This window comes from Ricinus communis, chromosome 3 (genome assembly GCF_019578655.1).
Source record: "Ricinus communis isolate WT05 ecotype wild-type chromosome 3, ASM1957865v1, whole genome shotgun sequence".
Lineage (NCBI taxonomy): Eukaryota > Viridiplantae > Streptophyta > Magnoliopsida > Malpighiales > Euphorbiaceae > Ricinus > Ricinus communis.
The window spans coordinates 47,330-74,299 of record NC_063258.1 but is presented as its reverse complement, the minus strand read 5'-3'; the positions used below and the strand labels follow the sequence as shown (position 1 = coordinate 74,299).

The 26,970-nt window shown below is 30.0% G+C and overlaps 1 protein-coding gene and 1 non-coding gene across 7 annotated transcripts; both read right to left on the bottom strand.

Annotated features, from left to right (window-relative positions):
- Window positions 1-1,670: 1,670 nt before the first annotated feature.
- On the bottom strand, window positions 1,671-12,260 carry LOC8270668 (protease 2). Of its 6 annotated transcripts, XR_007215041.1 has the most exons (12): window positions 11,884-12,257; window positions 9,721-10,004; window positions 9,433-9,627; window positions 8,845-9,191; window positions 8,299-8,590; window positions 7,986-8,144; window positions 7,036-7,401; window positions 6,385-6,450; window positions 6,161-6,209; window positions 4,873-5,056; window positions 4,501-4,540; window positions 4,374-4,428 (listed from the first exon to the last, which is right to left on the bottom strand). XR_007215041.1 is itself a non-coding variant. In XM_015727799.3 (11 exons), exons 1-11 carry the CDS (start codon window positions 12,179-12,181, stop codon window positions 2,000-2,002), a joined length of 2,271 nt encoding a protein of 756 aa, XP_015583285.2. In that variant the 5' UTR covers window positions 12,182-12,253; the 3' UTR covers window positions 1,671-1,999. The 6 variants fall into 6 exon arrangements, 2 of the variants coding, with proteins under 2 accessions (XP_015583285.2, XP_048227674.1); XM_015727799.3 differs by lacking the exons at window positions 4,501-4,540; window positions 4,873-5,056 and adding an exon at window positions 1,671-2,090 and having other exon boundaries at window positions 4,305-4,428; window positions 11,884-12,253; XR_007215043.1 differs by lacking the exons at window positions 4,501-4,540; window positions 4,873-5,056 and adding an exon at window positions 6,520-6,613 and having other exon boundaries at window positions 11,884-12,260.
- Window positions 12,261-17,322: 5,062 nt separating this feature from the next.
- Window positions 17,323-17,430, bottom strand: LOC112536892. The gene has a single exon (XR_003080811.2). It is a non-coding gene; the product is annotated as a small nucleolar RNA R71 (small nucleolar RNA).
- Window positions 17,431-26,970: the final 9,540 nt, after the last annotated feature.

Sequence of the window (26,970 nt, the reverse complement as noted above, 5' to 3'; positions counted from 1 at the left end):
AATTTTAGCCTAATTAAATTATTTGTCAAAATTAGCAACGCAAATAGTGACATAAATACTTATTAGGAAATAAAAAATCTAAATTAATAGATCTTAATGCCACATTATTTATACACGTTGTTTAATTTTATATTCTTATTTCCTAACTGCATTAACATTACTATTAATGTTGCTCAAATTTGACTTGCGATCAGCCAAATCATAGCTATATTGACAATTTTTACAAAATTTGACTAAAATAGCAAACTACCAAAAACAATAAAATGAATGCTTGATTTATAGTACGAGTTGAACTAATGATTATAATAAAATTGCTATTAATAAGCTTGTGAATTATGAGCAAGATCCCTGAAATCCTGTTCCAGCTCTAGTAACACAATTAGGTTGGGGAATTCTCATATTCCAAAAGCTAACGATGGTAACAATTTGCAAAATCCCACTTTAATAGCCCTAGTCTTAGTGGTAGTTGTAGGATAAGTTGTTCATATTTGCAATCCGGGTAGTAGAAGACAGTGAAATAGAGACTCTTCCACAAGACAAGAAAAAGAACCTAAGCGATCTTTTCTTATCCACCGGACAAAGGCCTATGACACAAGCCTCCTCTTCTATGAACCTCCGCGGATACGACAAAAGATTATTCTTTCTATGCAAACCATGTGCTATTAAATGCTATTTCAGTACTTCATTATTAACATTGTTATTTTAATAATAAAATATTACTTTTTTTGAATATTAGTTCTTTAAGTCTATTTTAATTGTGATTTTTTACATAAATATTTAATTTTTTTTGTAGATATAGTTTAATAATTAAAAGCCAAAATCATATTAGTAAATTTTATAACATCAACGGAAATTTTTACGAGACCCCTAATAAAATGAAATCTTTTTTATGTGATTCCTAATATGAAGACTCATCTAAGAAAATAATGAACTTTCAGATAGTTAAATTTTCAAAAATCTAAACTCCCACAGAAACAACAAATTTCTTCTTATAATCTTAATAATTAATTTTTTTAGTTATTACTAATATATTAAAAATAAACTATATAAAATTTTGAAAAAAAAACCCAAAAATAAAAATATAAAAATTTAATATAAAAAAGAAAAACATAAGGGCAAATGTATAGAAGAAATTTAATATAAAAAACTCAAAAAAAAAAATTCATTTACATTGACTTGCCATTACAAGAGACCTAACAAAAATATAGAAACTTAATACATATAAATAAAAAAAAATGCAGGTATAATATAGAAGTGCATGACCGCTGAAGATCAATAAATGCTCTACAACTATTCTCCGTTTGTTGACATCGAGTCCTTATAATCTTATGTGTTCTAAAATTATTTTCGTTTATTAAGGACTTTTTATCCTTCTGCCGAAATGAATTAACTGGTTTGAACGTTTAGAAAAAAAAAAAAAAAAACCATAAAATGATAAGATAATAATCCAAAGACTTAGTTTATCACAATCAAACATCAAGGACTAAATAACAAAAATCAAAAAGTTCAGGGACCCAGATGCGGATTTTGCCAAATGGAATAAGAATATCTCCACGTTCAATGTTGATGCATGTAAAATGCAGAAACAAATGCCAATATGCTAAATATCTTTTAACAAAACAACAATAGTTTCTATATAAGTTTGCAAGCATATGCATAATGCCAGCACCTTGGTAAAAACTTTTCCCATTCAAAAACCAAATTCCCATATGAGCAAGCAAGCATTACAATAGAAAATCTCATACCATATATGCGGTTCAGTTTGGGTCAGCTTCAGATCCAAGCTGACGACTAATTTATTGAAAGAGAAAACTGGCCGGTTCCAATATTCTTTACTGGGAATATAAATCATACCTCTGGAATGTGCTATTCATATCTCAGAATGCACACAAAAGCAAATGTTCTATATCAGAAACACCACATCATAACTGCTGCTGATGTATTGTTTGACAAGATGGGAGAATACAAAATCTGCATGGCTCCCAGGCATAGGTCTCGATCAGGTCTGGCTAGGACAGAGATCAGGGATCATATTTAGGACCTTCAACAAGAAAGTGTATTCGAAAGCGTCTTCTTGAAGCTTCTCAAATCTGCAGGAGAAGCCATATCCTTGAGCTTGATTAAGTAAAATCATATTGAATTTGTGGAAAGACATGGAATGATATCAGAATACACTAGTTATTTGCAAACTCCAATAGAAATTTAAAACATAAAACACTATTTAAACTTCTATTGAATGTTTAAACATCAAATAATTTCCACATAGAAGACATTTAGCCAAATTGTGCAAATAAGAACTCTACAGATAAATGAATAATATCTCCAAAATCATCAAATTGATATGTTCCATTTCCACTCAATTCTATCCCATGAATTAGCAAACCCCTATGGACGCAGACAGATCAGCAGTGAAACTTGTTAGTTTTCAGTAACAGGCTGATAAGGCTATATATTCAAAGCCGAAGGACTTGAAACAAAAAGATGGTAAAAGGCTCTGTATATTTCCTTCGACCATTATCCTTAAAATACATGCCTAAGCTCAGCAAAAAGTCGCTATCTTGTTAATGGGGATGAGTAGAGGTGACAAGGTTAAACAGCAAGGATGCTGATGAATCTTTTATATAATTGAAGAACTCGATCATTGATTGGACTAATCAGGCAGGTATCAGAATCTCACCTGCAACTATGAAACCAGGCATCATTATATTTTGAATTATGGATTCATGTTCTACAATTTTCCCAGAGCAGACTCATTATATCACTAAGAAAAATTCAATGTCAATTGAATCAAATTCTATTTAGGTAATCCTTAATTTGGTGCATAACTATATTTGGCATACAACTATCAGGTTCTATTTCACCCTCTGTGTGCACAGTATAGGGCCATACCATACCAATAGCATCTGAAGAGCAATTGAATCAGAACAATTATCAAGGACAAGCTGAAAACATTGTAGCCAAACTAATAATAGAGCCCCCAAACTTGAACTATTTTCTTATCAAATAAGGTTCAATTTGGCCCCCAGAACTTATTGCAGAAGCTCAATCTGGCTCTTCTTTAACCTTTTAGGCCATTTTAGCCCAAGAACTTTTTAGCTCAAATAGCCGCTTGGATGAAAGAGTGGGAGTTGCTTCCCCTTCAAAAATTGTTTAAAAGAAAAAAAAACTTTTGAAATGAAAAAGAAAATAATTTGGTAATTCTTAAAAGCCATTTTATAATTTAAATTTTTTAATTTGGTAATTCTTATAATCCATTTTATAATTTAAATTTATTTTTTGATAATATTAGCCAAAGGAGCATAATTTATTTATTTTTTTTATCAATTCACTCTCTTCTTACAGAGATTGAATTACACTCTCTTTCAAATTAGAGTAATTTAAACGAAAAAGCAAAGTTTTGGGTTAAATTGGCACAAAAGATCAAAAAGGGCTAAATTGAGTTTATGCAATAAGTGGCCAACTTGAATCTTATTTCATTTCCCTTGCATTAAGAAGAAAAAAATATCAACATTTAAAAGAAAAAGAAAAGAAAGAAACCAGCTACTTAAGACAAATTTGCATGTATTGGTTCAGCAAACCTATTAACAAAAGACGAAAAATGAGAGCCTAGAAAGAATTTATTATCACAAATTTATGTTTTGCAGGTAACAGAAAATTACTTGCAATTTCTCTCCAACATTTGGAGCTCGGATATGTCAACTAATGGTTTCAAGGAAATAAGAAGCATAATTGTAAACTGTATACACATTGTGTATGCATTACAAGAACAAAACAATAGTAGTCCTCTATCACTGAATTATGTGTGCGCGAATGCGCGAAAGCCATAAGTAACCACATTTTACAGAACAAAATTTTCTAGTGTGGTAAATCTATAAATGATTTCATACTTCCATGGAATAAAGCAATGAAAAGACAAATGTAAATCTAGGTATAGAACTGTAATGTCAACCACCCTAAAGAATCATTATATTACAGTCTCTCCTTTATGCTTTATCCTGAGACATCAAAAGTTCCATAAACCCAGATTTGAACATTGTAATATTCAGTTTTGTTTACTCTATATCCTACAAAACCACACATGCAAATGCTTCAAGACCCTATCTTAAAGGGCAGCGCACACGCATGCATTTGCACCACTTTCACACATACAAGGAGGAAGAGAGGGAGAAATACCTCTGAAGTAAAACTCAGAGAATTAATGACCTTGTACATATATATATATATATATATATATATATATACATATACACATGCATATCTATATACACGCGAGCGCGCACATACACATGGAAGAGAGAACATACCTTCCTGACTTTGAAGAATGTCCAGCACAAAGTTCACATTTGAACAGCACCACATTATCATCAGTTTTCATACTCCTTAGCTTAGCCACAAATTTTGCAGGTTCTGAATACATAACTCGCGGATCTGCATAACACCGAGTTTTAGACTAAAGGATAAGATATCAAGTACCAGACGTAAAAATATTCCTACACAGACCAATTTCATTTGAAGCCATGCCCTTTCTCCACTATATAGCCTATCAAATGCTCAGTTAGCATTGCTTGGATAGCATACCATGATAACAAAGCAGCAAAAGAGTTTGAGCATGTGAAATAACTATATCATGATATAAACAATACGATAGTTTGCTGATGTGAATAAATATGATGTTGCAATCTAATTTGACTTCTCAATTATGTATTTGCCTTGTAATATGTGGCGGATGTTTGGTGCATGATGTCCCAATGTTAATAGACTCTAAGGAGGCTAAGTGCATGTATCCTTGTCTGCTCTGGCATTCAAAAGCTACAATCTACAAAAGCAAAGTAACATTTGATAAACATAGTAAGGGGCAGGGATTGGACTTACCATTGAGGGTTATTAGAAGTTATATTTATCCCACATCGCTTGGTTATTGAGTTGTTATAGTATATATAAGTGGATTGGGTAACCTTTTTCTTTGAGCTAGCTTTTGAAAATGAGTTTTACCCAAACTCATTTATCATGATATCAGAGCTGGCCTTTTATTCGCGATGATGGGTTTGGACCCAGCCTGCACATCACACTAAGTGTGAGGGAGGGTGTTAGAAGTTGTATTTATCCCACAAATATATAAGTGGATTGGACACCCTCTTCCTTTGAGCTAGCTTTTGGGTATGAGTTCTACCCAAATCCATTTATCAAGGTTGAAAAAGAAATTATAGACACCAAAGTAGTTGTGCCTTCTTTTTTTTTTAGACAAATTCCAAACTTCAGAAAACACTATTCTAACTATGAAACTGCTTAGTAGAATTAATTTTTTTAGACAAATTCAAACTTCAAAAAACACTATTCCAACTATGAAACTGTTTAGTAGAATCAATAAGATGAACCGTTAATTGCGTTGATTAATTTAGAACTGCCTTGAAAACATATGCATACCCATAAAATAAGCTCTTAGAATTAGGGCGATACAGCAAACCAACTTTCAGAAGTTATATAATTCAAGGTTCTTATCCCATTAAGTTCCTTTAAGAAATTGATAAATCAATCAAGAATTTCAACTGGTTTTAGGTCCGTCAAAAATAGAACTTTCTACTCAAGTTAATTCGCATTTGATCAAGCAAGAATGATTCAGAATAGAAACATATGGCTATAAGTCACTCTTTCATCTTTTTATTAAGCACATATGTGGAACATACATGGGTAGCAAAATTAGCACTTGTGACAGATTCTCAAGTAAGGTATGAGTTACACTTGGATATCTGCTACTGAACCCTATTCGGAAGGTTGAATGAAATCTTGAAAATTGGAAGATCATGATGGTGTACTTTTGTCTGTAGTATAATATTTTCTTGAAAAATAGTGTTATTGAAGTTCTTCCTCCCCCTGCTTGCATTAGTGTGCGCATAGTATGTTTGTATATTTATGTTATACACATGCATAAATATTTCCCCATTGATAAAAATCTCTAAATCTACCATCACATAGTGTATGTTCATTGAAAGAACTAGCCTCAAACATGTCATATTATTCAAGTCAGAATTAATTGCTATTAATTTTAGATGTTTTCAAGGTAAAATCCTATGTTAATTCACCATGTTAGAAAAATGAACCACACACTTGTCTACGAAATTGCTAAGAACAACTTGAATGCACTTGCTAATTAAACACTCACCATGTAATCCTGTTGTAACGAGGATGTTGGGATAATTTTGAGGCTTAACCTGTTCAGAACAAGGTTTTTCGTCACAGCATGATTAGGAAGCAAAACTGATACTAACATAGAAATATGCTATACTGTATCATGCCAACAGAATTAAAAAGGATTCGAATATTTCATTGCTATTGGAATGCTGGTGAAGAATATACGTAAACAATTCAGAACTGTGTGGTGCTTACATTATCAACAGGGGAATATGATTTGATGTAGTGATAGAATTCCTCCTTCCGAGGGTCTCCCCACTCCTGCAGTAATAAAAAGGGATCAGCTGCAATAGGAAGCCCAGACTCAAACTACACCAGGCCATTTGCTACCTGAAAGTAGCAATTTTATCCATGCAACATATTTAAACTATTTAGTGGTGACAATCGATCCAGAACGGTTCAAACCTCTGCAATCAGAACCGCGCTACAGGAAATAAGCAATATGTTCATGAAACATTTTATACTATTACAGCAAGAAATGAAGAATGCCAAACATGATATGGAAGCATAAGCCAATAAGATAATACAAGAAAATAAGAAACTGAGACACTAATGATCCATCATCTGCTACCTGGATTATCTAATATGAAACAGGATCAGAGTACAGATATTAGCACCATTGCAAAAATCAACTTTTTAAAAAAGAAGGGATCATTGCCTTACATAATAGTAGAAATCTAGATCTTGAAAACCGCAAATAGGACATGCAAGTATGAAACCAGTCACTTCATGTAAAATGCTAAAAGAAAATATATCTCCAGCCTCTTATAAGACCACACAATTGGAAGTGGACCTTTTTCAACAGTAGTTAAATTCTTAAGAATCATTACAATGAAAAATAAATACCTCCCACTCTTCAGTAGTAAGAGGGATACTTGGATCAAGCATGGTAGTCAGAACATCCACAAAAGGTACTCCGGCGATAGCAGCCTTGAATAAATCAGGCCTCATATTAAGAACAGCACCAATAAGCAATCCCCCAGCACTCCTACCTTCAATGCATAATTTTTCCTTTGAACAGTACTTATGTTCTATTAAATACTCTGCACAAGTAATAAAATCTGTGAAAGTATTTTTTTTCTTTAATAACTTCCCATTCTCATACCACTGCCTCCCCAATTCACCACCTCCACGAATATGAGCTGTTGCATAGATAAATCCACGATCCAATAAGGAAAGCCTTGATGACCTGAATGTTGGATCCACGCTCATCTGTGCATAATATACAATCTATTAAAATGGAGTTCCATTCTAACATACACCTGAGAAATGAGAAAATCTGAACTTTGGAATGTAAGAACAAAAGCCAACCTAGGCAGTAATATGCATGCACAATTAAATTTCCAAGTCACAGATGGGCAAAATAATAGAAATTATTATCCTTCTCATACAATTAAATTATGAGAGCTACCAAATCTCTTATTAGAAAGGATTCAGAAGGCAATCAATGGAATGAGCATGCGACTATCAACAGCATATTCAACTGTAATAGAGAAACAATGGACAAACACGTGAAATGAAACTTAGAACTTTCTTAATAATTTCCTAAATTATAATAACAAAAGCAAGAAAAACAGGGATGATATGGACAGAGCAAAAGATTGTACTTCCAAATTAGAAAATGCCAGCTATCAAAGTGGTGATGCATAATCTCATGTCTCAAATGAAGTCTTCAAAAAAGAAACTCATGGTTAATTACTACACAAAGAACACGATCTTTGCTACACGATCGTTGCTATTACCAATTATGTTTGACAAGAGGAAAAAGAATTTATTTCATAAGTTCTTTACACTACCTCATATGAACCATAGCCATGGAGCAGCAGAGGATGAGACCCATCAAGTTTTACAAGGTCCTTCCTAAAAACAATTGACATAGGAATCTGGGTGCCATCTGAAGCTGTCGCCCATTTCCTTTCAGTAATATAATTAGATGAATCAAAACCTCTCAAGACCTAAATAAAACAGTGAACAGGATCAGTGTGATGATCAAAGAACAAGTACCACATAAATAGCTACAAAACTAGAAAATCTCTAATTAGAAGACATTAGAGAGAAAATGAAGCAAACCAAATACATTCTACCAACCAGTGACATTAAATAACTTACAGTTTGAGTCTTCTTAACGACACATATGCCTGTGTTCATATCATAGTCATACACAGAGTGTGGAGTCCTCAGTGAGCTGTATGAGAACCTCATAATGCTGGAAGAAAATTCTGATTCCTCTGCGTCCACAGAGTATACAGGGTCAATGAAATCAACAGCCCGACCACCTTCAAGGCTTATATGCGGCTCATCAACAGCTGGAAGGTTATATGCTGTTATTTTGGGCAGACCATTTTCACGCTCATAAACAACTAGATGGTCGGCAAAGAGTTGTACATCCCAAATTTTTGTACTGGATAAGATCCAACAATTAGTAGGTATACAAGAGCCAGTTACAACTGAATACATTTCTTCTATGGTTAAATGCAGAAATCAGTATGCAAGTGCCTTGAAAGCTATGTTCAAGAAAGCCACATAGCAATGAACATTAGCAATCAACAAAATAATGCAGTCATGCAATTTGGTGCATCCTGGTTTCAACATGAAATTTTATTTCTGTCAAAAATGAAAAGCAAAAACTGAACATTGTAAGGAAGGAAAAGTAACCTTTCCCTGTGGGGAATAAGAACTGTAGTTGCAGAAACGTTATCCACAAGACAGGCTAGTAACTCTGAATTGAAAAGCTCATCAGTTCTCCTTTGAATAAAGAAATGATTTCCACGATGACTGACTGATATATCAACGCCATCTATGCGAGGTGTCACAAACTTGGCACCATCTTCAGGATTAGAAATGTCGATATACAAGACAAACCTTGTATTTCGGCTGTCAGATGTAACAAACAAATACTTTTCACTCTCTGAAGCTTGAAGACCCAGACAAAATTTATCATCCTTTTCATGATAAAGGCAAGAATCATGTGATTGATCTGCCCCCAACTTGTGTAACCACACCTAGGAAATCAAACCAATGAACCTTCATGCCCATCTAACCAGAAAATTACCATCAAGAGATTTTTTTTCTAAAGAGTAGAGCTTTGAAAGAAAGTTTAAAGAAAAAGTCAATTATTCCAGCAGGATTTTCAATGTCTGAAGGTTAAAACCAATGTTTTGCCCATTCCTACAATAAGCATGCCAATAGTGCCAAACAGTAATATTTTGGAATAAATAACAATCTTTAAAGGGATGGCAATACCTTATCAGCCCGGTGTATCTCATCCATTGTGATATAAACCAAAAAATTATTCCCAGCCCACTCAATATACGAAGTTACACCTGTCAATGGGTTCTCAACGAGAGCTCCAGTCTCCACATCAATAACATACACAGTATATATTTCATCTCCTTTAGTATCTTCTGCATATGCAACCAGTTTGTGATTCGGACTAACCTGAAGAAAAGGTTGAAGACTTTTCAAATTTTTTAACAAGAATAAAAGAACAAAAATGAGAAAACTTAGAGACAAGTAGCTAGCTAAACTAACCCTCAAAGCATCAATGCTGCAATATTCTTTCCCTTGAGCCTTAACATTCTCATCCAAAATAACATGCTCAGGAGGATCATTAGGTCCAGTTAGCATAACATCATGAACTGAAGATGGGAGCTCATTATTGGAAATATAGCGTCGACAATGCTGAACATACTCCTTCCCTTCCAACGTCCTTGTATAATAGTAGTAAGGTCCTTTTCTTCTGGGTGCAGATATGTCATCCTCTTTGATTCGCCCTTTTATTTCAGCAAAGAGTTGCTCCTCAAATTGTTTGGTTCCTGAAATGGGTTTAGTTTCAAACTAGAATGGATATCATCTCAATAAAAATGCACTTAGATTTTTCACAAGTCACGGATTAAGCTAATTCTAGACATTTTGAATATATTAGACCTGATCAAAGAGCTGGTTCCAACCACAAACCAGACTAGGAACAAACCAGTCAAACCTGATCCGACTCTTGTCAATGGTTCCAGTTCATGAACCGACCAAAATCATAAAGGAAGGGGGTGGTTCCCCCTTAAGATTGAGCATGGATGGTCTAGTATGGTTATCACTAAAAACCAATACCTTACCAAACTTTGGTCCTCTTAAAATAGAAGGGACCAAAACCATACCAAATATAAATGGCATCATACCATATCAAACTAATTTTTTCAATTTAGTACAAGCCAGCTATTCAGTGCCTTTCTAGAAATTACACAAGCAGGTTAAATTATTTTAATAAATTTTATTCTAAAGGTTGGTTAGTTTAATAGATTAGTTTATTATATGTGCATGTTTATTATATGTGCATGTTTATTTTTGTTAAGAAAATTATATGTGTAGAATAAAAAGTTCATGATATATTGGAAAACATATACATACTAATAATAAAATTGATTCTACGACCAACCAGTATCGTACTATAATAGAAATTATATTTTTGTTTCCATACAGTTAGGTACTAAATTTTTTCGATTATTTTGGTTTCTACTATTTTTCGAAATGAATTTTCTGTTTCGATTGAAAAACCATATTTACTCCCTCTTATGGTTCAACTGCCTTTTACACCTGAATCGGCCCTAAATCTGAACAGCAAGCTGAGCTGGTTCAATCCTTAAAGAAACAAAAATATTAATTTACTGAAAATTAAATTTTTAAGCTTACGAATTTAAATTTATTTTTAAATTGGATTTACTTATATAAAAAAATGACTATCAAGAAGTATTAAATTTTAATCAAGTTAATTTAAATATTAATATCTTGTATAAACGTAAATTTTAATTATGGCCCACCTAAAAAAGCTAAATAAAGTAAATTATGATTCTTGGCTTTCATAAAACATATAGCTATTATAAAAAAAAATATAATAAATGAATTGAAAGATGTAATGAATTTTAATTTATTTGAAATTTAATTATTATAATTTTTTAAATTAAAATTTTAATTTTTTACAATTTGAACTGTGATTGAACAGGGACTAAACCATGTAGGAATCCGCAATGAATCATAAATGTAAACCCGCCCAAGAACCGTTCGAACAGGAACAGCACTTTCTATGAGGGCTGGCTCACAGTTTAGAGGATGATGGTTCGGAGTTCAACCTCACCTAATCGAACCATGAACTGATAGCTGAAGGCCGGGTCTATATTGTAGATAATGAGGGAGTTACTAATTTGTTATTTTTTAATCATGAAAGATGTTAGAGAATCCTAGTTGTCAAATTATATAAATCTTAAAAATTAATAAACGCTAAGTTTCAACATTCAATGTTCAGCTCTAATCATTTGGCAATGATGGGATCCAAACCCAAAGTTTATTAACTTTACTCTACAGGGTCTATTTTAGGGCGAGCAAAAACCCATCTAAAACCCAAAATCAAATCAAACTTAATAGTTTAATTACTAAGATAATTTTTAGATACTATAGAAATAATAACAGTTTAATTTAAAATTTTAAAAATCTTAAGAACAGAAAAGAACCGATCCTTATTCTAGAAAGAGAAAAAAGAAAAAAGAACCGATCTGAACCCTAGTCAATTTCATCCTCACCCCCACCATCACTAATTCTAACCGGTGATTTCACGATGTTTACTTTAGTGTCGAGCACAATTCCAAATAGAAACAGAGAGAGCATTGAAGTTTTATATATATTAATATATATATATATTATATATACCAGACATAAAAGATTCGGCGTAAGCATTTTCTTCATGGAGATGAGAAAGTATATCAGGATTGGAGCGAGAGTCGTCTCTGAGCCAGTAGTGGTGGTCAACTCTAACATCGCCGAACAATTCCATAACATGCTCCACTTTCTTGGCCACCGGCGGCACCGATCTTGGCGTTCCCGTTGACGACATGGCGGAGTATCGAGCGTAAGGTATGAGTAGGTGTAAGAAAGAAATGGCAAAGGTGGTAATGCAAGTAATGTTTCTATGCGGAATTTTATACACTGTTACGATTGGAAATGACATAATTATTTCCAATTTCCAAAATCATCCAAAAGAAGAAAAAGCTATATTCTTTAAGCACGCACGGCGGTGGCGGTTCTGATTTGGTGCACATATCAAGGCAGTGTTGTCAGTTCTTTAGGCGTTGAGAAGCGACGTGTGTGACAAGCTTTTGGCTCTGTTCACATCACTCTTCTTCACACATCAATTACACGATTACACTTCTTTTTTCCAAAATAGGAAAAAGGGCAAGAGAGTGACTGAGCTGGGCGATATCATAATTAATTTTAACTATTAGATTTATTGTTTTAAATTTTAATCATTAAATTTTATTTATTTAAACAACAATTAACCTGTTAATAATGGACCTTTAGAATATTCATAAATTAATATAAAATATTAATTTTAAAAAATATTTATTTTTAATATTATTATTAATACAAATTTAAATATTTATCTTTTAAATATTTATTTTTTAACTCTGAGTTAACATAATTATTATAGGCATACAATTTTTTTATAAAAAATTAAAAATATATTATTCATATATAGACACAACTAAACAAAACTACATTTTAAAATTTAATATGTTGTAATATAATAAAAATTATATTTTTTATAAAAATTTATATTATTAGTTAATCATCAATCTTTAATCATAACTTATTAGTAAAAATTAAATTAAATAAGACCTAAAAAAATAATATTGAATTAAATTATTTAAAAATTTTAAATTTAATAAAATAGATAATATATATTCTCTTATCTTATTCTAATTAATATTTATGTCATACTAGTATAATATCTTGAAATTAAATGTATAAATAAATGGTCTAAATTTTGACTTTTAATAGAAAGAATTATTTATTTAAAATTTTATATTGACAACAAAAATAATAAGTGATTTAGTTAAATTTATTAAAAATATATATATTTATATTTTTTCTCGTAAGAATCTATACACATACTAAGCTTTTGAATAATAATAGATAATATTTAAATAATTATTTATCTTGTAAACCCAAAAATAGCTAATAAAGAAATTACCATAATAATAATAGGACATATATAAAATTAAACTATTAATATTTAGTGCTATTTTATTATATAATAATTTTAAAATATAGTTATTATTTATTAAATGAATGTAATATTAGATTTTATATAAATTTTTAAATTTACTTATATTATTATCCAATATAATATTAGATACTACTTTATAGAGTTTGTTTTAAAAAACGATTATAAAAACTTTATAAGTTGTATATCTACTAGTAAGATAAAAATAATAATAAAGAAGAAATTTGGTTTGGCCGTAGGATTTTGACTACGGGTTGTAAATTGACAAAAATTGATTAGACTTTTTTAAAATAAATTTATAATAAAAATTAAATAATTGTGTATTTTAACAAAATCATATAAAAATATTAAAAAATTTAAACTTAGTTTAAACTATAGAGATAAATTCTATCATAGATAGAACTTATCCGTATTTTAATTTTAATTACATGTTAATTTGACTAAACTATTATTAGAGATAATATTTTTATGACACCCGTGTCATGGCACACTGAATCAATTGCCAATTGAGTGTGACTATAGATTTATAATTTTTATTTAAAAGTTTAATAGATATTAATTTTACTAAAATTAATAAATTAATATAATTGTATTAACGATTTTTTAGTAAAATCCTCATAATAGTAAAATAGATAATAATTATTAATTTTAAATTTTTAATAAAATATATAAAATTCAATATATAAAATATAACAATTTTAATTTTAATTTTAATATGTATATTAAAATTAAAATTTATTTTTAAAATAATTTAAATAATAATTATAATAGATATGTTCATTATTTTTAAAATTTAAACTTCTTTAAATTCTTAGATACAAAATAAAATTATATTTGTTATAATAGTTAAATTTAGAATTATTTATTTCTAAGTTAAAAATTTAAAGAAATATTAATTTTTTATTTTTATTATATATTATTTATAGAATTAATTTTTTGAAATGGATTCTAAATTTATAACATTTTAAAATTCAATTATAATATAATTTTAAGTAATTATAAAGAAGGTATAAATATTTCAAAGATTATTCTCGGAAAACAATACTAGAGTTTGAGAGTTGTTTACACATAAATTACAAAATCAGTCCTTTACACATCAAGTCGTCTTTTTTATTTTTTTTTTCCTTTTGTTTTCGCCGCTTCTAGTAATGTTTTTAGCAACAGCTGTTAAAGGCTTTTACTGAATATATCTTGATTTTTTTTGCCTTTTTTAGAAATGTCTTTTAGCAACGGTTATTGTTTCTTAAACTATTAAAATATCTTTAGTAGTATTTTTTATTTTAAAAAATATAATTCAATAATAAATAATATTTTAAAAATATATAAATATAAAAAATAAAATATTTTATATAAATTTAATTACTTTTTTATATTTATATTTATTTTTTATTTTTATATAATTATTATTTTTTACTAACGAGCATCATAAATATTAATTAATAATTCATATAAAAATTTATAGTATATTTATTAAAATATAAAATAAAAAATAAAATTTGATTCTTTATAGAGCAAAATCACCCTCCACTTTATATTTAGAAAATAAATAATATATTGAAATATTATTTTATGTTATGACTTTTTAAAATAAAAAGTTTAACATATATAAAAAAATATATTGAAAATTTTCTTTAAAATAAAGAGTTTGACATATATAAAAAAGTGCATTTCAAGTGCTCTTAAAAATTAACCAAAAGATTAAATATTTTTTAGACTTAATAATAAATTAAATCCTGAACTTACACTTTTAATAATTTCATTTAATTATTTCAAAATTTTAAAACAAATACTTATTCTTTTAATTTTATTTTTTAAAATATTTTTCGGTGACAATATTTGAAGTTTTACAATCAAAAAGATGATATAAGAAGTCGATTGTGTTTACCAAAAGAATAATAATTATGAATCAACAAAAATAGTTTATCCTAGACATAATAATATGGCCATTATAAATCTCATATATGTGCATTCTTTCATATATTTTACATCCAAATGCAATAAATTTTTTATTAACTCAGTAATTTTTATGTTAATAAACGTAATTGACTTGCCACGTTATTTTTCTCATTGTAAAATTTAAAAAATTGTTACCAACAAGCGTTTTTGAAAATAAATTGAAAGTATAAGTATTCATTTTAAAATTTTGAAACAATTGAATAAATTTGTTAAAGAGTGTTGACAGGTTCAAATTATATATAGATATTTAGGGTATTTTAGAGTTTTAATGATATGTTTTCTATATAATATGGTGAAAATAAGTATTTATACCTCATTTAAGCTTAATTATCTATTTTTAGATAATATTAGCTAAGAGAAAAAAATATAGAGAAAAATACTCAAAAATGAGCTTAATTGGACATGTTCTTGTCAAAACCAAGATTAAGATCCATCGATTGTGATATAGAAGGCCTGGCCGAAAATCACAAGGCCAAGAGGAGCATTTTAGTCATTTTGTATAATTATTAAGATTTATATTAATAATTATTATGGGATAGTATTTGGTAAAAATAAGAATAGTTAGAGTCTTATCTATTAAATATATTTATATTGGGTATGCATCTCTATGAAAACTTATTTACAGGATGACTTTTCTCTATAATATATCTCTGCAAGTCTAATTCTAAAGAGGGAGGAGAGTTTTCTCCTATTTGCTCTCTGCATCTGTCCACCATTATTTTCTCTACAATTCTTGCATAAATATTTTAATTTAGTTTTCATTACTCTTTTTAAGATCTAAGGAGCTTTTCAAGAAATGGAAAGTGAAAACCAATTATCTTCCTACTTGAAAAAATTCTGGATCTAGAAAGAGCTTTTACTTTATTGTTTTATGTTTTTCTATTTAATATCATGATCAGTGGGTTAAATATATTGGGCTAGTTTTCATAAGTGTTTATTTTAGTTTTTTTACTTTTGTATGGACCTTGTTATTTATTTATTTAATGAGTGATTTATTTAACTTCATATCTTTAATAGTTTCAGTTATTATTGTTAGTTAGCCATCATATTAATTTAGCAATAGTAATTATTGTGAACATATTTAAGTTGAATGTGTTAGAGACGCCAACTTTGCTTCAATCTATGTAGGTATAAGAAACTTTAGTTGCATCATTAGCTTAAGTAATTAAGAAAAAAGGCACATTACCATCTCATTCATTAGATCTAGGCTTAAAGTTAAACAAAGAGATTACTAAGTAAATATCTGGGCTAAATACTGTTTTTAGCATATAGTTTTCATACATCATATTATTGCATATTTATTTTATAGTTTATCTAATTTACTTTATGAATATTAATCTCTAAAAATACTGGTTTAGAGTATTTAAATTTACTTACATTGTTTTGTGTTGATAATTAGTTTTTATAATAAGTGGTCTCATAGTTCCTTGAGAGATCGACCTTATAGTGAACTTACTCTTACTATAGGAATGGTGCATGCACTTACGAGTACTAACTTAAAGACATCAAGTTTTGGCGTCGTTGCCGAGAAACTATGTCCAAATTTTATTATATTGATTGATTATCAAAAGTATCTTATGTTTGTTTGTTTTTTTTTATTTTTTTATGTGTTTTTATTTTATTTTTAAATTTTTAAATATAAAATTTTCTTTTGTTTTGTATGCGAATAAGGAAAACTAAATCAAGTGATTCATCAACTCAAAAGATTGAAGAGGAATCAAAAGGAGAAGTTAAAGTCATGGCAATATCACCAAGAGAAATAGAAGCTAAAAGGCGAATGGCTATGAAAGATTATGCACGGCCTATGTTTGGTAACACTACTTCATGCATAGTTCTAGATGATGCATCTATGAGTTCTGAACTAAAGAACATCTATTTTAGCATGCTTCCTTCATTTTATGGTATTGCCTAATGAAGATGAATTAACATTCATTAAAGAATTTATGTTATAGTTCATACTTTCCTATTATCTTGAATTAATGAGGATCAACTAAAAATGAGGTGTTTCATTTATTCATGAAAGAAAGAGCAAAGGCTTGGTTAATGATCTTGCCTCCTAATTCTTTGAGAACTTGGGATGAAGTTTATCAAAAGTTTATGAGTAGGTTTTACTCACATCAAAAGACCAAAGAATTAAGAGCTGAAATTTTTAATTTTTATCAAAAGGATGTTGAGTCATTTCATGAAGCATGGGATCACTTCAAATCACTTTTATTACAATGTCCACACCATAGATTTCCACTCCCAATGACTAACCAATAATTTTATGATGGGTTAACACAACAATATCAATGTATAGTTGATAATGCAGCTGAGAGTGCTATGTTAGAATGGACAACTGATGTGGTTTATAACATCTTTGAGATGTTAGGAGCCAATTTTTAATAAAAGAGTGCGAGGATAAAAAGAGTATGAGTAAATAAAGTAGTAGCTAGTATTGAGATGGTCATGCAATTGGTTGAATTGACTAAGCAAGTTAAGATGCTTGCTTCAACAAAAAACGCACTAAGCAATAAGGTATGTGGTATTTGTGATATTTATGGTTATGGTGCTAATGTTTTTTCATCTTTTGATAATTATAGAGGAAATATGTATGACCAAATAAATCTGATAAATTCTTACCAACCCATGTATCCTATTAATGACCCTTATTCCAACACATATAACGCAGGTTGGAGAAACCATCCAAATTTTTCTTAGAAATACAATAACCAAAATTCACCACAATTATTGAGAAATCCAAATCAACCTCGTTACTAAGACCAATATTCTCAATTTCAAAGGAACTACAATCATTCCTTTCAAGATCAAGAACAAACTCTTTAATATAATGAACAAAGAAAGTCCAGTTTAGAAGAAACACTTCAATCATTTATGATAGCTTATCATGATATGATGGAGAAAAATGAGAAAAAGACAGATTTCATTGAGACTTCAATGAAACGTTTAGAAGCTCAAATGAGACAAATTGTTGAAGTTGATCAAGAGTTCAAGAAAAAGAAATTATCAAGTCAACCTGAACAAAGCAATTCTGTTACTACTATTAGAAAATGTGAGGTTGTTGATAATAATATTGATATGGAAACTGAAAGAAATTCTTCTTCTTATGCAGTTACACCTAAAGATGATAAATTAATAGAAATAAAAATCAATAAGGAGAGTATACAAAAAGAAGAAAAAGTAGAACCTAATCTTAGGCTTGAAAAGAAAGACAATGAGCATTTTGGACTTGAATTCCATAAGGCAGCTCAGCCTTATAGACCACCTATTCTTTTTCTAAACCAATTCAAAGAGAATAAAAAGGATAAACAATTTTTTGAGATGCTCTCTAAAGTCAGTACTAATTTACTTTTGTTGGATGTTATCAGGAATAAATCAATTTATGCAAAGTTCTTTAAAGAGTTGAATACCAACAAAAGGCGACATATGTGAACAAATAAATTCACAGAGAGTATAGGCTACAAAAACCAATAACAAACAAACAAATATTAACAGTAGCTCGCATTAGCTCCAATAACCATAATTCTCCAATACTATTGAGTTTATTAATTTCTGCCACAATGAGAATAAAAGAAAGAGAGAGTCAGGAAGAGAAAGAGAATCTTGTAAAGCTGAAAATAGAAACAGAAACAGAAACATAAATATAGTTTTAAGGACTAAGTCATTGCTGTAAATATACTTCTCTTTTCATTTCCAATTCCCATGATGCTCACCAGAGTGAGTGATACATCAGTATTTGTTCCTTTCCTAAATTCAATTTTCTTAATAAATTTACTTCTAAGCAGAAACTTAAGAGATTGTGACTTTAAATTGACAAGCACTTGAAAAAAAAAATATTGCATCTTCCATCAAATAACTAACAGTGTAACAAGAAGAATCAAACAAACAAATCGTGGTAACCCATCTTTTATTATGTAAATGAAAACCCGGAAGCAGATGAGTCAACCCCTAAAAGAGTAACCCAAAACTTCCTAAAAGAGCAATGGAAAAGAAAAAAGGAAAGATCGTTGAGAGTGATATGGCCATAGAAAAAGAAAATCATAAAAGCTATACCGTTTGGGTGTAACAGGACATAAGGTGCTTCCCCTTCTTGGTTCAACTCTGATTCAATTCAACTCCATTTTTTGATGAAATTCCTTCTTTTCAATAGCAGTGTTTGTGTAGTGTTAATGGCCGTTCGACAATGTCATCTGAACTTCAAAATTCGAATTGAATTTTATTTTTATAGAATTTCACCATTTATCCATTTCTTAAAATAATTAAAAAATATTTTATTTTTTATTTTTGCAAAATTATCGATTTTTTTTTCAAAAATACTCATTTTTCACTTTCTTAATTTTTTTCTATTTTTTTCAAAATTACTTTCAAATATTTTATAAATATCTAACATATATTATAGTATGTTGTTAAATATTTTATGAGTTAAATTTTGTTTCACTTTAAAAAAATAATATTATTTAGCGAATATATATATCATTTGCTATTCAATTTTTTTTTGAGTTTGTATCTTATTTCATTTGAAAAAGATTAAAATATCTAATATATATTTAATCTATATTATTTTTAATTAAATACATACTTTCATTGTTACTTGTTTGTATTTTTAATTAAATACAATACTTGTCATTATTGTAGATATTGATTAAATTATTTATTTAAATTTTAAAATTGAAAAAAATTGATATTTTATATTATTAGTATTTAAACATAAATATAATTAAATATCAACTTATATTTTATTTAGTTTATATCAATTGTATATAAGACATATATTTTTTTTCTTTAATATATATTGAACATATATTTCTTTTTTCACCTTATAGTAATTTATCTCATTTTTTAGATATAATATTCTGAACACATCTCCAAATCTTTAAATAAAAAATAAACTTTAGATTTATTTATTCATCAATGATATCAAAATATCAAATAAAATACAATAATACTTTATAAAAATTAATATGTTTAGATTCATTATCTGTTAAAAGTATACTGAACATATACACTGTTTCTCCAAAATATATCTACCATATATCTTTCATCTAAAAAATATCAAATCGAGTATTTTTATAAATAAAATTTTATTTTTGAATATTTTTATTATTAGCAATTTTTAAGGGTATTTTATAGTTATTTTTATTTTTTATGGCATTTATGAAAAAAAAAACCATTTTATACCCATAGCCATTAAACCTCCGATCAATTAAAATTTAGAAAGAAAAAAATAAATTGTTTGAATCAAATTACTACTGCTAGTGTCTATTGTCACGTGAGTTTTGTTTTCTTCCTGGCCTGGTTGCGAGGCGGGCACGTGACACTATGGATGGGCGGGAGCTTGGATTCTGGTCTTCTCTTATAATAATTGCTGAATTTTCAAAAGTTGGTATTTGTGTTGCTTTCGTACCATATCAGCAAGAGATGTCATTGCTTTGCACTTTTGAATTTTGCTATATTATTTACATGAGCAATTTGTGTAACACTCGGAATTTTTTTTTATATATTTAATAGTGAGTTTTTATTTAAGTTAATTTTAGTTTTATTTTTATTCAAGTAAACTATTTGAGAAATGATTATATTTTGGTTATTCAAATTTTCCCAAATGCGTATTTATATAAATAAAATTATATATTGAAAAATTATGATAGAAATTGTAAGGGATGTTTTTATAAAAGAATTTTGAGAAAATTGGTATTATAATTGATTAGTAGTATTAAATTTTGAGTTGGAAATTGATTATTTAATTTAATTGTGTATAGGATTTAATTGGAGGATTATTTTGGAATAAGGATTAAAAGTATAATTTTATTTTTATGAGGGTTTAATGGAAATTTGTGAGTTTGGTATTTTTGTAAATAAATATGTCGGTCAGGGGTATTTTTGTAATTGTGTATTTTCAATAATTCGGATTTGGCCCAAATTAAATAGTTAGGGGCTTAATTGAAAGTCTAAAAAGAAGTTTGGGGGTTAAATTGGAATTTTGATGGATGAAATTGTAAGTAATTAAGGAAGTTGAGGGACCAAATTGTAATAAGGAAAAGTTCAGGGGTCAAATGTCGATATTGAAAGGAATGGAAATCGGGGAGAGAGAAAAGAAAGAAGGAAGAAGAAGAAAGGGAGGAGAGAGAGAGCCGGCCCATGGTGGACGACGGAGGCCGTGCCGGTGTTGATGTCGGAAGGAGGCGCGCAGCGGCGAGCACGATGGTGGCGGTGGAGGCAATCGCGCGACGGTGGCTTCCGGCCGCTTTGGCCGGCCTTCCGACCGATCTTGGTGGCGATCGGCCCCTTGGAGAGAGCTTCCTTTTGGCAGAGGCTCGGCTTTGATGGCCGGGAGAGAGTTGAGGCAGCCGCGTTTTTGGGCTTTTCCGGCGAGCTCCGGCGGAGGATGGATGATCGGAGGATGTATCCCGACTCTCCTCAGCTCAAGCTTCGCGATGGCACTGGTTTCGTGGCGATCGGGCTTCGTTTGCAAATCGACGGCCGTGATTGTCCGCAAAATTTCTCCGGACGATCGGGTGTCAGATCGGAAAATCGGAAGTGGAAATCATCGTCAGCGCGTCGTTGTGAGTCCGATGGTGTGTCCTGATCGTCGATCGGACTCCGGCGGCCGGAGGCGAGTCGACCGAGCGACCAAGCGTCTTGGTAATTTTCTTTGGCCCGTTAATTTTAGAAATTCTTGGTTTAATTGTGTCTATTGGATTATATTGAGTATTTGATGATTTTTGTGAGTCAAAAATAATTGTTTGTCAGTTGCCTGCCTTGTGTTTTGTGCTGTGTGGCGGAGTCGGAAAATAGTGAAGTTTGGGACCCGACTCTCGTTGCTTAAATTGTTGGATATTTGGAGTGTTTTTCTGGCAGGTCCTGGACCCGTTTTTACGGGGGGTAATGTTCGTGTTGTAGGGGAGGTTCTGCCGGATTTTCGGTAGAATTCTCCCGAGTCGAGATTCTTAGATACCCCAGGAGTCTAGACCTAGGATTAATGATCGATTGTCTCAGCGTATTGATAAATTGTTTTCCGTGATTAGATGATTTGTCTGTTCGGCTCGCTCCAACTGAGGCACCGGAGCAGAGCTAGGAGGTCGCCCAATTCTGTGAGTTAAAGTCATTTAATCATTGCACTATTGCTAAGTCTGATTTTAATATGCTATTTTGGAAGTTTATGTTTAACATGGTTACTAATATCTCAACGTAATTAATTTCTTGGATTATTAATTATTGAAGATAATATGAGTATTATTATAGTAATGTTATAATAATTCCAAATATTATCAGTTTTCCACCTGAGCTGCCTGATGTTTTACTCTTAATTGTTAATCATTAATTTGATATGATTGAATGACTTCATTATACAATGATATTTATTAAATGGATGATTGTGTCTTGGGAAACGTGGCTTGTAGAACATGCCACCGATGGGTTACATCGGGACGCGTCTTACCGGTAATGATCATGGACATATAATAAGATTTTCATGGGTTTGCCCTGGTTGAGCATGGCTCTCTGGGCTGATTTGTGTAAATTCACGGGAGGTAAGGTCCCCGGTCGAGCATTGCTCTCGGGGCGGCTTATTTGGATACTTAAGTGACTGACCGGAGGTAAGGTCCCCGGTCGAGCATTGCTCTCGGCCAGTCTTATTGGATTAAGAGAGCCGAATGGCTACTAGATTTCTTATTTGGATACTTAAGTGACCGGAGGTAAGGTCCCTGCCGAGCATTGCTCTCGGCCGATCTTATTGGATTAAGAGAGCCGAATGGCTACTAGATTTTGGGGTTTAGGGTTCTCACCGAGCCACTCGTCCCGTGAAAAGTAAAAATATATTTTTATTTATTTATTATGGTATTGATTATAATATGGATTGCATTTCACGTGCATGGTTGATATATTGATTCGAATGATTAATATTTTATGTGAAGGAAATAGTAGGGTATGATTATAGTATGGTTTGATATACCGATTTGAATAATCTATGTTTTCCGAGAAGAAGCAATAGTCCCTAGATTATTTGATTTTAACTCACTCTAGACCCATACCTCCATTTATGTTTTTTTTTCGGATTCGTGATCATAGTCCTCTCGCGACTCTTATTCAAAGAATCCGACTCCTTCATCATCGGGTGATGTATTTGATTTGGTATGTAAATTGGTAAATCTTAAATTCTCCGCAGTAGTAATAGTAGATGTATCAGTTGTAAATTTTCTGAGCTTCAGGTCTCGCCTAGTTTTTCTGGCAGACCGAAGTATTTATGTAGAATGTAGCTGTTAAGATAAAGTGTGGCTTTAATAATATTAATTTGAGATGAGATTTGTTTAAATTAGTGAGTGTCAGGCTTACTACGGGTTTCAGTGGCCTTAAGCCTACCCATTCCCTAGTGCCGGTCACCGGCCCACGGGTGGGGTCGTGACAATTTGAGTGAAGTGGAAACAAACAATGAACCTCAATCTTGTTGCTTTCAAAAGGTTCAAACTTATTATTATCACATTGGTGTATCAAACTGTCAATGCTGAATGCGCAGTGTAATTTTAGATAAATAATATGTGTCATTCACTTAAAATAAAACAAACTATCAATATCCTTCTAAATTTTCCTATATAATATAAACTATTATATGTACGCGATACTCTTCTATATATCCCAGGTCTAAATAAGAATTTTGACATATTCCTCGATACACATTGCATGAGAAGGTTGAATATTCATTGTCTTAAAGTGCAGGCCAAAACTTAACCAATAATATTTCGAGTCCAATAGCACTTATATTTTGTAATTTTATTTCTTGAAGTTGGTTCAAAAAAAACTTGTAGCGGTCTTCAGCTTCTAAAAGTTTAAGATATTCAACAAAATTCATACCCGCGGTAATTAAGAATTTAAAGGTGGGTTTCACATGCTTAGTCCGATAAGTTATAAGTGAATCAGTATTATATGGTAAATCAATTAAAAATATTCAATTTCTAATAGTCACATCAATAAAATAGGCTAAACAATAGTAAGTATATAAATTGCAACTTTTCTATAATATACCTAATGCATTGATGCACTTGGAAATGACCTCCTAGTGTAGGTGAATTTCAAATCCACTTTCAGGTAAATTAGACAATGATGGGCCCTTACTTTTTAAACAAGTGACATCTAAAATAAGAAATATGAGCCAGATTATTTATTGGGTTGGATTTATTAATAACATAAATGATATGAGCCATTTTTTAAGTTTATATTAATTGGTATCATTACAATTGGCTAAAAACATTAATTTCATCATTGTAAATAGACTTATAATATGTATCATAAGTTCTTATTTTTATTGAAAGAATATATACCTAACTAAATTTTTATTACAAAAATCATGATATTGTTTAATGTATATTCAAAAATTACAAAATAAAAGAAATAATTTTTTTAGGAGCAGAAGAAGCCAAAATAATTTACTTTTTTTCGTGTTTATATGTATAATAAGGAGAAAGAGAGAAAGACAAGGCTTTTTCCTCTTGATTAGGGTTTATTTTTGAAGAAATGTAATTTTCACAGTATGATAAAGACACGTTTTGATTTTATCTTTATTTTAAAACATGAAAAATATTTATATTTGAGAGGATAGGAAAGTAGATGCATTTGAATTTTGAAATAATACAATCTACATGCATGTTTCTCCTATTATATATATCTAAATAGTATTACTTCTAAAATTGAAATGTTTTATTTTTTTAATTATTCCAAACAAATAAAGCTTGAGATAATTAAAAATAAAAAATAAATAGATGCTTAGCTTCTTTATATAAATATTTATTTGCATAGTTGTGCTCTCTTGTCAGATTTATTGTGATCTTATTATTTCAAATTATATGATCATCCTTTTGTTGTTCATCCTCATTATTAATATGAGAGTAACTATATTGATACTACTCCATAAGTTTTCATCAAATCATAAGTTTGCAGAGTTCACTGACTGATATATATAAAGAAATAAAAGAATTTTCAGTTTTTGAATTTTTCAGTTTTATTCTATTGAGCTTTTGAATTTTTATTTTATTTTATTTTATCAAAAATTTTATACTTTTATTTTTAGTTTTATTGAAGACTTTGTACACATATTTCATGAGACTTTTGTTTATTCTATTAAATCATTGTATTTTTATTTTTACTTTGATCAAGAACTATTAGATCTTAAATAAAACTTAAAATAAAAATACAAGAGCTCAAAGAAATAAAAAAATTAAAGGGCTCAATAAAATGAAACTGAAAAGTTTAAAAGCTTAAAAATATGTTTTTACCTAAAAAATTCAGAGTCTACTCAACCATAAGTTATGGTTATATAATGTATATTAGAATTTTCTCCAAAATGGTATGGTTGTGAAAAATTATGATCTTCAATGAGAGTTCTAATAAAAAAATAAAATTTTACTCAAGTCAGCATTTTATATAATCATCATCCTCACTGAGTCATCCTTAATTATATCGTAATGACCAAAATTCAAAGTCAATTGCTTGCCTTAATTCAAATTCTGATCAGATGATTCATTCTTCCTCTATGTTATAGCTATAAGCAGCTAGAATTTTTCTTAAGCTCAACTTCTCGTTGTGCTTGAGTAATAATTTCAGTAGTAAGGGTATTTCTAGGCTCAAACCTTTGCTCTCTACTTATTGCAAAAGACCCGTTAGCATTTGATATTTTAGACACAATAACTTCATCGGAAGGATCTTCTAGCTCCACCATTGACCAGATTAGATTTTCTATTTTGACCACTAACGACATGCCTTTATTATCTTCTTTAGTCTATTGAAATTTGAAATCAAGATAATATATATTATAACTTTATTTTTTGTTATGGAGTACTTTAAAAATTAAAAAGAATTATAACTTTGATATCATAGTCACATTAAAAATAGAGAATAAAAATGGAATGCTGGTGGATCAGTGATGCACAAAAGAAGTACTAGAGAGGCTCATTAGGAAAGTGTTAATAACCGAGATATGGTAGTAAGGCAGTGGATCGTTTAGGAAAATAAAATAATAAAAGAGAAAGAGACAAATATAGTTTGATTTTTGATTTAGGGCCAAATGTCTTGTATTATTGGACATAAATTATTAGTGGATCCCAATATTAATGAAAGAGTGAACGGTGTTAGTAATTTGAATTGAATTGAGATTTTTAAAAATATTGAGAGTAAAATTGAGATAAAATGAAATAAAAAGGATTTAATTCTTTTCCAAAAGTGTTTACGAGCTTTTTTTATATCTTTTATCTATTTAGAAGGTAGCCAATTATTTTAATCAAAAGATTAAAGATTAAAAAGAGTTTATGTAATGGTGAAAAGTGTCCTAGTGCATCAATACACTAAGTATACTATAGAATGATCCTATAAATTGAAATAAAAATAGAAGTACTGCTGCCAAAAAAATTTAAGTATTAATATACACATTTAAAAAAAGAAGAAGAAAACTTCAGTCTAAATGGACGTTTTCTTTGATCATATTTTATTTGCATGGTTAGATAGAAATACTAATTGATTTTACGATGATACTCAGTTGACTAATAAATTGTCATTTTATAAGAAATTGATAGATAAGTGTTAACCACAGGAATAAAATATGAACAATTAGTGTACAAGTCTTAGCATATGCATATAATCTAGTTGACCACACAACGCCTCCTTTTGCCAACTCAAAACTGCTGCGAACCTTCGTTAGGGCAAGGTTTTAGCTATCTGCTATTCCGATTCCAAGTCAGGAACCCAATAGCCACTTGCATGGTGGATTAGTTCCAATGACTCCAAAAACCATTTTA

Bases quoted from the DNA above. Each gene is read 5' to 3' on its own strand.
- LOC8270668 (XM_015727799.3), bottom strand. From the start codon at position 12,181: ATGTCATTTCCAATCGTAACAGTGTATAAAATTCCGCATAGAAACATT. The intron at 6,451-7,035 runs GTATTTATTTTT...TTATTACTGCAG, and splicing joins TTACTACTGAAGAGTGGGAG to GAGTGGGGAGACCCTCGGAA. The intron at 2,091-4,304 runs GTATGTTCTCTC...CTTCTCCTGCAG, and splicing joins CATTCTTCAAAGTCAGGAAG to ATTTGAGAAGCTTCAAGAAG.